Here is a 14,830-nt window from a genome sequence, read left to right as displayed (position 1 = left end):
TTGATCAAAATTTGGTTTGTAAATTCGGTAGGAAACCTGCCGAGATGCATGAGACCTTGCTCAATTATGATGATACCTTGTTTGGAACTACAAGAAGTTGTCTTCCACACGAACCACACATCACTCTGCCTCAGCCTATATGCCTCCAAGACCCTCTCTCGAAAAGTTAATAGATGCATCTAGGCGTGGCTAATTCATTTAGGAAAGCATCATAATAATATTATTTAGCATTTTTAAGGCTTTTTATGGTTGTGTTATCTTGCTCATGATAGAAGTTGAACCCTGCTGGTATTCTGCGGTGAGGGCCCGGGATTAGCTAGTCCTGAGCGTCTTAATCATCACCGGGGAAAAATTTTGCTTGTGAACTAGAGAGACACGCGTCCACAAGACCCAAGCTGCCCCAAGGAATGCCTGCTCCTCTGTTGTGCCGTGCGAGGATGTTTCTCTTTATTTCTCACCGTCTTTATCGTGTGACCTTCACCAACAATTGAGAATCGCCCGTACAGTACAAGGTCTACCGGTATTGCCTCGGTACGAGTACAACCCACCACCAACCCAGCGCCAGCATCATCGATAGCTGCGTGGCGGAGCAATGCTTTTCCATTCCCATAGAACTGGCCTTTTGTCCCCCCAAAAGTTCGTTCGGTCGGTTGAGTCGAGTATCGGCTTGTATGGTATTGCTCTTTTCCCCTCTCCCTTTGTCATAGGACCCTGGAACTGTTGAGCCGCCCCAGGACATGTAGGCACCCTTCCAACCCTCTCTCTCTTCTGGCCCTGCGTTTGCCTTTTTAGGGTCATGGATCCGCTATCCTCTCGCCCTTTGCTGTGAATTGATTGCTGTCCATGTGGTGCGGACTTGGAATCTCCTACGCCTTTTACCCACTGTACCAGTCCGGACCCTTGATTTCACTGTCCTGATTTGCCGTATCGGTATCTCCCTTATCGTATCTTGTTGTCTTTTTTTTTTTTTTTTTGCTGGTGTGTGGTTTGACTCCAACCCGACGCCCTGGGGACTGACCGTTAGACCAGCCTCGTGCCAGTTTTTGCTGTATCTTACCCGAGTAGATAAAACCTGGGTTTAGTCCAACACATAGTTACTGTACGATTGTTGCCGTGTCGGTGCGGCCCTCTCACCTCTTGCACGCACACCCACACACTCCCTCTACGATACTCGTACAGTACTGCCGGTATCGTACTACCGGTACTGTACTCAACGGGGTGCCGTACTAAAGCTACATTACCACACTTTACCCGCTACCGGTACTTGTCATACCGCTCGTGCAAGAAGATCGGGACACCTGCAAAATAATAGGGGCAAAGATAGGACTTTCCCCCATATTTTGGATCAAGCAAATTTTTCTCCAGCCAAAGCGGGATAATAATACCAGTGTCATTGTTACGTTGTTGTGAGTTGTTCTTATTCGTTGGGATTTTCAGGGGCGAGGGAAAAAAATTGGAGGCGTTGCCATGAAATTTGGATTGACAAGGGGTACCATAATCCGTAGCCTAGATTCCCCCGAAAGGGCCTCGAAAATCGGACGAACTCTCTTGTCTTCTTTCCCTCCCTTTCCTCCCCCTTCTGGTACCTCGAAATTGAGTTCGTTCGCCACCGCCTGCACTGCACAACGCATTAACTGTCGCAATGCAGCTTCCACTGCTCCCTCCGTCCTTAACGACGAAGAAACCCCCTCCACAATGGGACCCTTTTACTCCCATGGTTACGGGCCTCTCCAAGAGCGCTTGTATACATCCCATTCATACAATCGTGATAATAGCTCTTTTGGCCTCAACCACCTATATTTCGCTTCTCGAGAATAGCTTGTTCGAGAGAAGTGGGAAGAATTGGTTCGGATGTGCAAAGAGAGGGGCACTCCTTGATGGAAGTGTTCGAGTTGGCCTCGGCGAGGAAACTCAATGGAAATGGAAGGAGATTGGAAATCGGGCTATGGAAGATAAGGTGTGTTCTTGTTATTTCTAATCTCCAGCTTTAATTGTCCTTTTTATTGATTGATTGATTATTTAAACAATGCGTAGTCTGCTATGGAATTGGCTCTTTTGACCCTTTCATTCCCCGTAGGATCAAAGTTTTCGGTGTTGGTACCTTCCAACAGCTCGGCAATTGCTCTTCCCTCGGGTCTCTCGTCCGCCGTTTATGCCATTCCCCACTCCGAGCTTAACACCTTCGTGGACTCGGTTGCCGAATTGCCGGCTGCCGACGGCCATGATAATCAGGGTCGTCGTCGTCGCTGGGTTCAGGTTGGGCTAGACCACACAGGGAGGGGTTGGGCGGAGAAGATTCATGAATCCGCAAACAGCTTTATCGAGCATGTCAAGGTGAGGATAGATTGGGATCCACAGCTCTTGATATATGCTGATTGGGCCGTAGAACGCGGAGCCACTTGATATTGCCATCGTGTTCCTTGGATACTTGTCCATGCACTTGACATTTTTGTCGTTGTTCATGTCTATGCGACGTTTGGGATCCAACTTCTGGTTGGCGACGACTGTACTTTTTTCTTCGACCTTTGCCTTCCTTTTTGCCTCTATCGCAACTCACAAGATGGGAGTTCCGATTAACATGATTCTCCTTTCCGAAGGTCTCCCCTTTTTGGTTGTCACTATCGGATTCGAAAAACCTATCATCCTGACTAGAGCTGTTCTCGAGGCTTCACAGAAGAAGGCTAGACAGGCTGGTTCTTCAAATGCTGCGCCTATCCAGGCAGCCATCGTGGCCGCTGTTCGGGATAAGGGCTTTGAGATTGTTCGTGATTACATAATCGAAATCATTATTCTCTCTCTTGGAGCTGCGTCTGGTGTGCAGGGTGGATTACGACAGTTCTGTTTCTTGGCTGCATGGATTTTGGCTTTCGATTGCATCCTTCTATTCACCTTTTACACCGCCATCCTCGTCATTAAGCTCGAGATCAACAGAATTAAGCGTCACGTGGCTCTCCGTAAGGCACTTGAGGAAGATGGCGTCAGCAGGAGGGTTGCCGAGAACGTGGCTAGGTCCAACGAATGGCCTCGTATCGATAGCGAGGATGCGAATGATGGGGGGGACGCCACCGCCAAGGTGGAAGATGCTGGAGTGTTCGGAAACCGTGTTCGGGATTCAAGTGTTGGAAAGTTTAAGGTTTTGATGGTCACTGGATTCGTTCTGGTCAATATCTTCAACCTATGCACCCTTCCCTTCAGGGATAACTCGAGTTCGACCGTTATTGCTACGGAAAAGCAGCCCGTCAATGTTGACTGGACCCTTGCTGGCGCATCATTGGAGAGTATGATTTCCGACAAGGTCCCAATGGTCATAACTGTTTTGAAGCCTATCGAATACGAACTTAGGCACTTGAGCACCAAAGCTTTCTCCTCAACGACTAGCGGCCATGGCTATGACTCCAGCGATTCCTTTGACGGACCTGACCTCTTTGCCGAGGGAATGGGGGGCAAGGTAGTTGAAAGTTTGCTGAGGAGCTTGGAAGACCCTGTCTTGAGTAAATGGATCTTTGTGGCGCTTGCAATGAGCTTGGTTCTTAATGGATACCTCTTCAATGCCGCAAGGTGGAGTGTCAAGGAGACCGGCCATAGTCGGGAATATGAAGCCAGCACTACAGCCAATGGATTGGTCGATATGGCTATGGCACCCTCCGTGGTTGAGAGGATTGTCCCTGTGAATTGTACTTGTGGTGGGGGAGCCGGAACTCGGCACAGCATCGAGAATGGATTGCCTATTGGACAGGAAACCGGGAACGAAGTTGGTAGAACGCTCGTCGAATGTGAGGAAATGCTCAAGGAAAAGCGCGCGAGGGAGCTCAACGACGCAGAGCTTGTGGAATTGTCTCTCCGCGGAAAGATCCCCGGCTATGCCTTGGAAAAGACTCTTGCAGACACTGGTCGCGCGGTCCGCATTCGGCGATCTGTCATTTCAAGGACGCCTGCTACTATGGACAAAACTGGCCTTTTGGAACGCTCCCTTCTACCCCACGAACATTACGACTACGATAGAGTTCTTGGCGCTTGCTGTGAAAACGTTATTGGCTATATGCCTCTTCCAGTTGGTATTGCCGGTCCTTTGAACATCGATGGTGAAATTTTCTATCTCCCTATGGCTACAACTGAGGGTGTTTTGGTCGCCAGTACTTCCCGTGGATGCAAGGCTATCAATGCCGGCGGTGGGGCTGTTACCGTCTTGACTGGAGATGGGATGACCAGAGGACCTGTTGTCGAATTCCCGAGCGTTCGTAGAGCCGGTGCTGCCAAGAACTGGATCGATTCCGAAGAAGGACAGAGGAGACTCAAGAAGGCTTTCGACTCCACTTCTAGATTTGCTAGACTTCAAACTATCAAGACTGCTCTTGCCGGAACCTATCTTTTCATCAGGTTCCGAACTACCACCGGCGACGCCATGGGTATGAACATGATTTCTAAGGGAGTCGAGTATGCCCTGCACGTTATGAGCACAGAATGTGGATTTGACGACATGTTCATTGTCTCTGTTTCCGGAAACTATTGCACTGACAAGAAGCCCGCCGCTATTAACTGGATCGAGGGACGCGGTAAGAGTGTCGTCGCTGAGGCTATCATCCCTGCTGCTGTTGTCAAGAGTGTCCTCAAGAGCGATGTCAATGCTTTGGTTGAGCTGAATATCTCGAAGAACTTGATTGGTAGTGCAATGGCTGGAAGTGTTGGTGGCTTTAACGCTCACGCTGCCAACATCGTCACCGCTGTCTTCTTGGCCACTGGACAAGATCCCGCACAGAACGTCGAATCCTCCAACTGTATCACTGTCATGAAGAGGTAAGCCTTTGCATCCATCCCTTACTGCTCAATATATATCCAACATTTCTATAGGACTGCTGAAGGTGCTCTCCAAATTTCGGTCTCTATGCCTTCGATCGAAGTTGGTACCATCGGTGGTGGTACTATTCTTGAGCCCCAGGGCGCCATGCTTGACCTTTTGGGCGTCCGCGGAGCCCATCAGACAAACCCTGGAGATAACGCTCGTAAACTCGCACGGATTGTTGCTGCTGCGGTTTTGGCTGGAGAGCTCAGCTTGTGCTCAGCTCTTGCTGCAGGCCACCTTGTGAAGAGCCATATGGCGCATAATAGAAGTGCACCCACTTCCCGTGCTACTACACCTGTGCCTACTGAAAAGGCTCCACTTGCAGGACTAACTATGACCACGATGAGATAGAAGCTTGAAATACCCCATTATAAAGCGAGCGAAGGCGTTGGTGTATAGCTATGATACATTTTACCGGACCATCTGCCCTAGGTCACGTTTCTTTCGTTTTCCATGTTTTTCCTTCATACCAAGTAGAGGGTTCTACCCCGGGCTAATTTTCCTCGTTTCCTTCTTATCTTGAGCGTTTTTACACTGCATGTGCACAGGTTCCCAGTCTTTTGCTAGGAGCAATGATATGAAAGTGGGAGTTGGGATGGCGTTCCATTTCTACTGTATATGTTTTCTTTTTCCTTTCTTGATAGAGATGAACTAGCTTTGGTATTTAATATCCAGGAGTGAGAGGGGTTGGAATAATTTCACGTCGGCGAGTGGTTTGTGAGCTGTGAGCTGTGGGGGGATTCTGGTAGCCTTGGATATGAATTCAACGACATTGCGTGCGAACGGCGTTTTAATATTTGATATCGGCACCTTTGCGGATATCGAAATGGTGTTAATTCATGACTGATCACTCACTGTGTAGTATGTGCAGATATTATGGGGTGTTGAGGTGATGTGAAGTTATTGAGTGTTAAGTGATGCGTGCCAGACCTTTACTGCACCGTACTACGCAGTGGTCAATGACAAATGTGAAGATTTGGATGGGGAATCGACACAAGTATGGCGGATGTTAAAGGAGTTCGGGGAGGTTATGGTATGTTCGTATGATAGTATCACTAGAATTCACAGTGTTTACTTGAACGAATTCATTCATTGCAGTTTACCAAGGGTTAGCACTTTTACAGTAATCACTTGTGCCGGTTGGCCTATCCAAATCTTTAATCGCTCGTGGGGAGTGGAGTATTAGTACATCACTGAATTTATTATATAGTTGAGTTTTGCAGGGGCGCCAAGAACTAAATTAATCTAACTAATTTCCTCCATCTACAAAAACGGCATAGCCGCCAAGATATCTGGCAGAGCCTCAAAAAAAATTAAAAAAAATACAGCTGCAACAGAGTTTCGGAAAAATCTTTCCCCCACCATCGAGCAACTTTCCCACGAAGGAACTCGACCACCAGATCATGGAAAAATCACAAATAATGACGCGAACATCAATGAAACCTCCTGCCGGCAAAAAAGGCGGCACCAAGTCTACGAAAAACCACACCTTCCAATCCTTCACCCAAAAGCTGCAAAATATCAAAATCGACCCAGTAAGAAAAGTTCGCCGCCGGGTCCTGGACGAAGGATTCGAGAGGTCGTTCTTCCACAGCGCGCTAGAGAAATGGATCGATTTGAATTTATCCACTACGTTCGTGGAATTGTTTGTTCGGCCGGTGCTGCCGCTCTCGGAATCGCTGCCGCATATCTTGCATCACAAAGAGACGATTTTTGGCCTACTTGTTGAGGGGATCAAGACCAGGGATGTCAATGCGCTTGAGCCGTTATTGGACCTGCTCACGCAGTTCGCGCATGATCTGGGGGTAGAGTTTCAGGGTTTCTTCAAAGAGAGTGTGGGGTTGTTGGCGGCTTTGGTCGCGGAGGGTTTTGTAGAGGCGCAGGTTGTCGAGTGGGTGTTCGGAGCGCTGGCCTATTTGCTAAAATACCTTTCGAGGTTGCTCGCGGGGGATCTCAGGCCGTTGTTTGGCGTTGTTAGGGGCATGCTTGGCTGGGGTGGTGGGAGGGGGTTTGTGAGGAGGTGTGCCGGTGAAGCTATCGGGTTTCTAGTTAGGAGGGTTAGGGCGGAAGTGGTTAGGGATTTGGCCAGAGCTGTGTTTGAAGACCTTCGGGAGTGTGAGGGGGCTTGGGTTCCTGGGTATATGGAGGGGTTGATGGGGTTGTTTAAGGAGGGGTGTGTGGTAGGTTTTTCTCTCTCCCGGGAGTGAGCGGGGGTGATAGGGCTGTGAATGGCTAATTGGGGTTTAGGGCGTTGATCGGGGGTTACATTCTAAAGCACCGATAGTGCTAGAGTCGTTAATACAAGTCGCTAAAGAATTGGGCGAAGATATCGGTGGTCGATGCTTCAAGATAATTGAAGGAGTTTTAATATCACTCATTCACCACACCAACGACGAAACCTTCTATCCAGCCCTACGAGTTGTATATGCTATCAACAATCCCAACGACGAACTAAGTACTCGCATGTCTGCGCGCCTCCTCTACATATGCCTCACCGTCAGAAAAGGAAACCGCATCTCAGACTGGGGAACCGCCGCCGAAGTCGCAGTCGCAAACACTCAGATCATTATGGGACTTCCGGATGACAGCAGCGGCAGCGGGGAGAGGGTTAAAGAGACTATGTGGGAGTCGCTCAAGGCCGTGGCGATGGTGATGCAGACTGCTGATATGGAGGCTGTGATTGCCCGGCTAGGACGGATAATGGATTCTGTCAGGGAGTTTCAAGACGGACGGCTGTTCTTGCCGTTTTGCGAGCTTTTGGCGGATACGGGGGTGGAGAGGTTTAGAGTTTTTATGTTGCCATATTTTCAGAGGTATGTCGTGAGTGCGAGTTTGTGATTCCGGGAGCAATGCTAAGGATTGGGGGGATTAGGTTTATTACTGCCAAGTGGGCGATTGCAGAAGATAATCTGCTATATCTGATTCCGAAGCTAGGTGCGAATGGATCGCTCGTTCCTTCCGAGGACACCGATAGGACTACTATGGCGACAGTTCTGGGGGATAAGTCCCCGGTGACGGCCGGGGCAATGAATAATATCCGGGAGTTTCTCGAGAACATTGGGGGTGGTGGTGATCAGGATACCTTGAGGGCCCAGGCAGTGAAGATTTGGGAGTATCTTAATGCTATTCTTTCGCTGTCGGATAGTCTCCAGGGGGACCAGCTTCCTGGTGGCCTTGCTGATGCTTTGGAACAATTGCTCAATGGCTTATTTTCGTTACCAGAGAATACCAAGCTCGCGTCCTTGACGGGAAAGGTTCTGACAATGTCCTCTAAGTATCCATCAATGAGATCGCGGAATCTGGAAGAACCACTGGCTGTAGCATTCCCGAAATTAGCAGACAATGCTGTATTCCTCCAGGGTGTCGTCGGCTTTTTCTCCCTCTCAACGCCCAAGAAACTCACAGACAAAGCTCTCATTTCCATGGCCGACAAACTGATAACAAATCTCTCCAGTTCTTCCCATGACATACGCTCACACTCACTACGGTGTCTCGAACTCCTCCACGTTGCCAAAAGTCCCCGGAAGCAAGTCTCATGCGTCATCAGCACCGCACAGATAATCGAGAACTCGCCGTTAGAGGTCTCCAACGCAAGGAATATATCGCTCTACGTCCGAAGGTTAGCAGGCGAGTATTCTTCCGCCGCAAAGGGGTCCTGGGAGAGCAGGGTTGTGCCGTATTTCTGCTTTGGTCTGTTAACAGTGCACTTTTCGCCGGTGTGGGATGATGCCTCGGCTACACTTTCGAAGGTTGCTGAACGAGATGAGGAGGTGGTGGCTATGCTCGCGTTTGAGTGGTTGGAGAGGCAGTGCGAGACACCCGAGGCGAGCGATAGCGGAACGAGTGATGGTGGGAAGGCCTCGTTAAATGGTTTTGAGTGCTCGAATTTGAATACGATCGAGGAGGTTGCGAAGAAGTGTGTCATGGGCGGGTTTGAAGCTGTAGCGGATCTGGAGAGGAAGTTTGCTAAGGTACGTTGATCTCGTGATACCCCTGGGCATGTCTTTGGTTAATTGTTTAGGACCTGAAAACGCCGACACTATCTACCTCGATAGCCCGAATGCAGGCTTTGAAGGTCCTCACGGAAGTCCCGCGCATCGCGGAAAAGCGGAGCAGGAAGTTGGTGCCCATGTTCCTTGAGTGGTCCACCTTCGAGGACACGGAAGACGGCGAGGACGAAGAGGAGACCAAAACTCAATCTAAATGGCTGAGAAAAGAACAATCCGCTATGTTAACATTGTTCTCTAGGTTTACAAACCCCCGATCATTATATAAATCAGACGCAGTATATTCTGCACTTCTATCCCTCCTGTCCTCTGGAGATCCGAAGGTTCAGACACTAGTCCTTGAATGCATATTTACTTGGAGAATCCCTGCTATTCGAACATATGAAGATAACCTTAAAAATTTACTCGATGACGCGAGGTTCCGCGATGAGATCACGCACTTTGTCCAGATCGGTGAGGATGAGTCCATGATCCAGGATGACCATCGGCAGAAACTCATGCCAGTCCTACTGCGATTACTCTACGGGCGAATTTTATCCAGGAAGAACGCAACGTCCGGAAAGAAGGGCATGGAATGCCGAAGGACAGTCGTCCTAGCTTCCCTAGTAAACTTTCAACAATGGGAGCGCGAGCTATTCATTGAAATTGCGCTTGGAAATCTTGCAGAGGTGTCTGGACGGTTCGTCGAGAAGCGCCCGGAGAGGTACATCCTTCATATGGAAGCACTCGGCACTGCGCATGTGTCCAACAGAAAGCAGATGGGTTTCGTAAGGATGGCTGGGGATATGATTCGCCAGTTGGGGTCCACACTTTTGCCGTTTATGGAGAAGATTGTTGATGCTTTTCTGTATTGTCTGGTCATGGCTACAAAGACCATTGATTCACGGGAGGATATAATAGATGGGCTGGATGATGCTGTTGCGGTGAAGGCTGCTCGGGCGATTCGTCAAGGGGGGGTTAAGTGTTTGGGCGCGTTGTTCAGCAGTTGTCCTACATTTCCATGGGCACATTATATGCCGGCTATTTTCGATGAGTTGGTCAATCCCCGACTGGATGCTCTCCCGATAGAGACCTCCCAGAGCCCTTCCGGATTACTACAGCTATTCTCCACATGGGCGAACTCTAAGGACACTGTCATGTTCCTGGAAGACTACAACCAAACAGTACTCTCCAAGATAGCAGCATGCCTCGCGAACAAGAGTGTAAAAGACGAAGTCGTCCTGTTCATCATTAAAATGGTCAAACAGATTGTCTCACTGGCGGGCTCAGAAGGCGGTGTCGGACCAAGACTCCTAGAACCAAATGTCGACGTCCTATTAGTCAATCTGGGCGACATCTTGCACCAGAGCCCCGGAAAAGAAGTTCTTGAGCAAGCTGTTGAAGCGATTTCTAAGATCGCGCCGTTCGTGTCGGGCGACACGGAGACTACACACCTGGTGGAGCTTTCCGTGTTCTTGCTGCGTCAGCCATCGAGGAGGGTCAGCCCTAAGGCCAAGGGCGATATCCTCAAGATTTTATTGCACTTTCTTCCATTATGCGTTGTGGAGAAGGAGAGCAAGTTGTATGAAGATACTTTCCGATGTGTGTCTTCTCTATTCGGGTTCTTTAAGGATAGGGAGAATAGAGAGACGTTGGCGGGCGTATTCAATGTATTTGCCGAACGGGACGAGGAGCTCGTCCAAGTCGCGGAATTATCCAGGCAACTCAACTCCTTCTCTGATAGAAGACTCGATGAGCCAGACTTTGAGCAACGCCTTAGAGCATATGGTAAGATCAACGAGGACCTCTACCTACAGTTCTCACCGAAGCAATGGATACCGCTCATATTCAACATGCTCTTTTTCATCCGCGATAACGAAGAGTTGGCGATCCGCACGAACTCCTCATACGCACTCAAGCGCTTCGCCGAGAGCTGCGGGCAGAAATCGGGAACCGAAGAGAAGGAAGCGTACCTCAATATCCTGTCAGAAACACTCATGCCCGCGCTGAAAAACGGCGCTCGTGAACAATCCGAATTTGTACGGATGGAGTACGTCGCCATCGTAGCTCACGTAGTCAAAGAATGCAGTTTCTGGGAAGAAGTCAGCGACATGAAAGCGCTTCTCGTCGGCGACGACGAGGAGGCTAACTTCTTCAATAATATCCTGCACATCCAGCAGCACCGCAGGCTCCGCGCACTGCGAAGGCTAGCCACCACCTCGCGGAGGGAGAACACCCAGAGTTCGAATATCACGCACTTTTTCCTTCCCCTAGTGGAGCATTTTGTCTTCGATCAGGCGGAAGACGCGCATAATCTTGCCTCCGAAACGGTGATCACCATTGGAGCGCTGGCGGAGCAGTTGACGTGGACGCAGTATCGTGCGCTATTTAGACGGTACACGGGATACCTGAAATCGAAGCCGGAGTTGGAGAAGATTGTCGTTCGGTTGATAGGCACGACCGTGAACTCGCTGGCCCGTGCTACGGCTGCGAAGGGTAATGCTGCGGCGATGGTGAAGGATGGAGGTGGGGATGTTCCCATGGGGAATGCCATGAATCGGCTCGCGGAGTCACTACCGGAGCAGCGAAATTTGGCGGAGGATATTAGCGGAGGGTTCCTATCGCCATTGAGCGAGTATCTGCATCAGAAGGAGGAGTCGACGGTTAGCTTGAGAGTTCCGATTGCAATTTCGATAGCGAAGTTGCTGAAGCTTATGCCTGACGATATGCTTCGTCTTCGATTACCCCCTGTTCTCACGGACGTGTGCCATATCCTCCGAAGTAGATCTCAAGAATCGCGGGATATGACTCGGAAGACGCTGACAGAGATTACTACGCTGCTTGGGCCGCAGTACTTTGAGTTTGTGCTTAAGGAGCTGAGGGGTGCTCTTTTGCGCGGCTACCAACTGCATGTGTTGTCATTCACTATGCACTCGATTCTTGTCTCTGTTACGCCGACGTACTCCCCGGGAGCGCTGGATTACTGCGTCGGTCAGATGGTGTCTGTTATTATGGACGATATCTTCGGCGTTACGGGTATGGAAAAGGATGCGGAAGGGTATATTAGCAAGATGCGGGAAGTCAAGAGTAGTAAGAGTTATGATTCTATGGACCTTATTGCGTCGGTGACTACACTTCCGTACTTGGGGGGTCTCATTCGACCTATTGGTGCGTTACTAAAGGAGAACATGAATCTGAGAATGTCACAAAAGATCGACGAGCTCCTGCGGAGAATTACAGTCGGGTTACTAAGGAATAAAGAGGTCGGGTCTGAGAAGACGCTCATCTTCTGCTACGAGGTTATCCACGAGGGGTACAGACAAGACACGGCCGAGGCCCGGGAGAAAGAAGTTGATCCGAAGACGCAGAGATACTTGGTCAATCTAAAGGTTCCCTCAAAGGCTGCCTCGGGGGTGGCTACTTCCTCGCATATGTATAAACTTACCAGGTTCGCGCTGGATATTCTCAGGACCACACTGCAGAAACATGATGGTCTAATGACGTCGAGGAATTTGGCGAACTTTATTCCCGTGATTGGGGACGCTTTGTTATCAAAGTATGAGGAGGTTCAGATCTCTGCGTTGAGAGTTCTCACGACAATTATTCGAACGCCTCTTCCTTCTATTGACGAGGGTGCGGAGGTGTTTATGGGGCAGGCGCTAAGCTTTATCAAATCTTGTCCGTCGATGAATGCAGAACTTGCACAAGCCAGTCTGAAGCTGATGTCATCTGTCCTGCGAGAGCGGAGGAGCGTCAAGATCAAGGAACGTACAATAGGATATCTACTCACCCGCGTGAAGTCCGACCTGGAAGAGCCCGACCGCCAAGGCGCCACCTTCAATTTCCTTAAGGCGGTGCTAGCCCGCAAGGTTGTCATCCCGGAGGTGTACGACGTCCTGGATAGCGTCGCTGCAATCATGGTCACAAACCAGACCCGCTCCGTACGGGATCTGGCAAGGGGCGTGTACTTCCAGTTCCTGATGGAGTACCCTCAGGGCAGGGATCGATTGAACAAGCAATTGGCATTTTTAGTCAAGAACTTGGACTACGTCCACCAATCTGGCCGCCAATCCGTCCTCGAAGTGGTCAATCTCCTGTGTACAAAAGTCGGCGACAGCCTCATCCAACAGGTCCTTGGAACCTTCTTCGTCCCACTGGTCATGCGCCTGATAAACGACGACTCATCAGAGTGTCGGGAAATGGCCGGCGCACTGCTTAGAAAGGCTCTCGAACGCGCCGACGCAGACAACCTCTCGACGTTCACGATGCTGATGAAGAACTGGCTGGGCCAGGACCAGAAACCACTCCTTGTCCGCTCGGCGCTGCAAATCTACGGACTGTATCTAGATGCGTTTCCAACCTCCGCAAAGAGAGACCTCCAATTCGTCATGGGGGAACTACAATCCATCATTCGAGCATCTAGCACCGACCAGGACGCGCACTGGGAGAATTTATACTTTTCCCTGCAAACATGGGCCAGAATCGTACTGCACTTCCCAGCAACCACGTTCTCAGCCGATCAGGCGCCCGCATGGACTTCCATCCACGACTGCCTGTCATTTCCGCACGCCTGGGTCCGTCTCTCAGCGGCGCGCCTAACAGGCCTCCTTTTCGCAGAGTATGCCGCCAAAGCCACTCTCAGTACAACACCACTGGACAACGGCGCTGGACTAACCCTCTCGGCGGAAGCCATGGTCCACATCGCGCACAGAGCCTCCTCACACCTGAATTCCCCGGAGTTAAGCGAGGAATTAGGCCTTCAGGTGGTGAAGAATTTACTATTCCTGACAAGGTGCTTTCACGCCGCGGGGGTGGGGGCTATATCCTCCGTCCCCATGAATGATCCTGAACTCGACGACGTTGAGGAGGAGCAGCACCAGCAGGAAGAGGGGAGGATAAGAAGGTCGGCGTTGGAATGGCTTGTGCAGAGAATCTCCGCAATCTTGCGTAGCGAACGGAACATCAAAAAGGGCCTCCTAGGGAAGAGATTTGCCATGCAGTGGATTGCCGCGTTAATCCAACTCCTCCCGAAGGGAGATCTCGAACCACTGGCGAAGACGCTGGTAAGGCCATTATATAATGTGCTAGAAGTGGATGGTATGCACCTCATGAAAGGTAAGTCCCACCACCTCTGGTCTGGAAACTGAAAGAAAAAAGTGCTCACTAATGATGATGTTTGGATCTGCAGACCTCAAACCAACAGCCCAAGAACTCCAATCTTCCATCGCGGAAAAACTAGGCACAACTTTATTTGCTATCATCTATAGTCAAGTTAAGAGCGAAGCGCTCGAGAGGAGGAGGGTTAGGAAGGGGAAGAGGGCGATTCTGGTATATTCGCTTTTCCTTCTCTTGCGATTAGTGGTGGTGGTAGGTCGGGCTGACATTTTGTAGGCTGTTACAGATCCGGAAAAAGCTGCAGCGAAGAAGATCAAAAAACATGAGCGGAAGAGGGAGGTGAGGAAGGAGAAAGGGAGGGCGGAGAGGGAGGGGAGATGGGGGAGGGGTGGTTAGTTAGTTTACTTTCATGAGGGGATGCATTATAGTCTTTTCATTGTGGTTTGTATATATCAAAGCTTGTGTTTACGGTGTTTAGTTGGTTGCCCGGTGGTTAATAGACATGATACAGACCCCGACTGATGGTATGTATCTCTAATTATGCAATTCAAGTTTACGCTACAAACCGCCTATCCATTCATCCCTCTACCTACTGCCACCATACCTATACCAGTGATCATATACCAAGCACTCCACTCCCACCGCCCAGAAGTTCATCACGAAACACCCGCGAGTAGATACGATACTTCTCTACAAAGAAAAATTATCACAATCACTATATATCACTCGTCTGTCCTGCCTCGACCAACCTATTCCCCTCCTGCCTTTCCTTGACCCATTTATTCGTTCGTGTGGTGAGCGCTATCTACAATGTGTGGATGGGAGCGAGGTCGGATCACAAGTGGAGCGCGTGAACTTGTTTACTGAATGGAGGTTTAGAGAGAGGTTT

General features: G+C 49.9%; 2 protein-coding genes; both read left to right on the top strand.

Moving 5' to 3' along the window:
* The first annotated feature begins 1,134 nt into the window (after positions 1 to 1,134).
* GSTUM_00009050001 (uncharacterized protein) lies at positions 1,135 to 5,636 on the top strand. XM_002840458.2 has 8 exons: positions 1,135 to 1,406; positions 1,506 to 1,957; positions 2,035 to 2,334; positions 2,387 to 3,001; positions 3,074 to 3,304; positions 3,449 to 3,649; positions 3,737 to 4,794; positions 4,849 to 5,636. Exons 2-8 carry the CDS (start codon positions 1,643 to 1,645, stop codon positions 5,189 to 5,191), a joined length of 3,063 nt encoding a protein of 1,020 aa, XP_002840504.1. The 5' UTR covers positions 1,135 to 1,406; positions 1,506 to 1,642; the 3' UTR covers positions 5,192 to 5,636.
* Positions 5,637 to 6,261: 625 nt separating this feature from the next.
* GSTUM_00009049001 (uncharacterized protein) lies at positions 6,262 to 14,498 on the top strand (the record flags this gene model as incomplete). XM_002840457.2 has 6 exons in its annotated part: positions 6,262 to 7,020; positions 7,088 to 7,653; positions 7,713 to 8,811; positions 8,862 to 13,941; positions 14,015 to 14,154; positions 14,218 to 14,498. 6 exons carry the CDS (start codon positions 6,262 to 6,264, stop codon positions 14,335 to 14,337), a joined length of 7,764 nt encoding a protein of 2,587 aa, XP_002840503.1. The 3' UTR covers positions 14,338 to 14,498.
* Between the last annotated feature and the right edge of the window lie 332 nt (positions 14,499 to 14,830).

Source organism: Tuber melanosporum (genome assembly GCF_000151645.1).
Source record: "Tuber melanosporum whole genome shotgun sequence assembly, scaffold_52, strain Mel28".
Taxonomy (NCBI): Eukaryota; Fungi; Ascomycota; class Pezizomycetes; order Pezizales; family Tuberaceae; genus Tuber; species Tuber melanosporum.
This window is presented reverse-complemented; position numbering and strand designations above follow the sequence as displayed.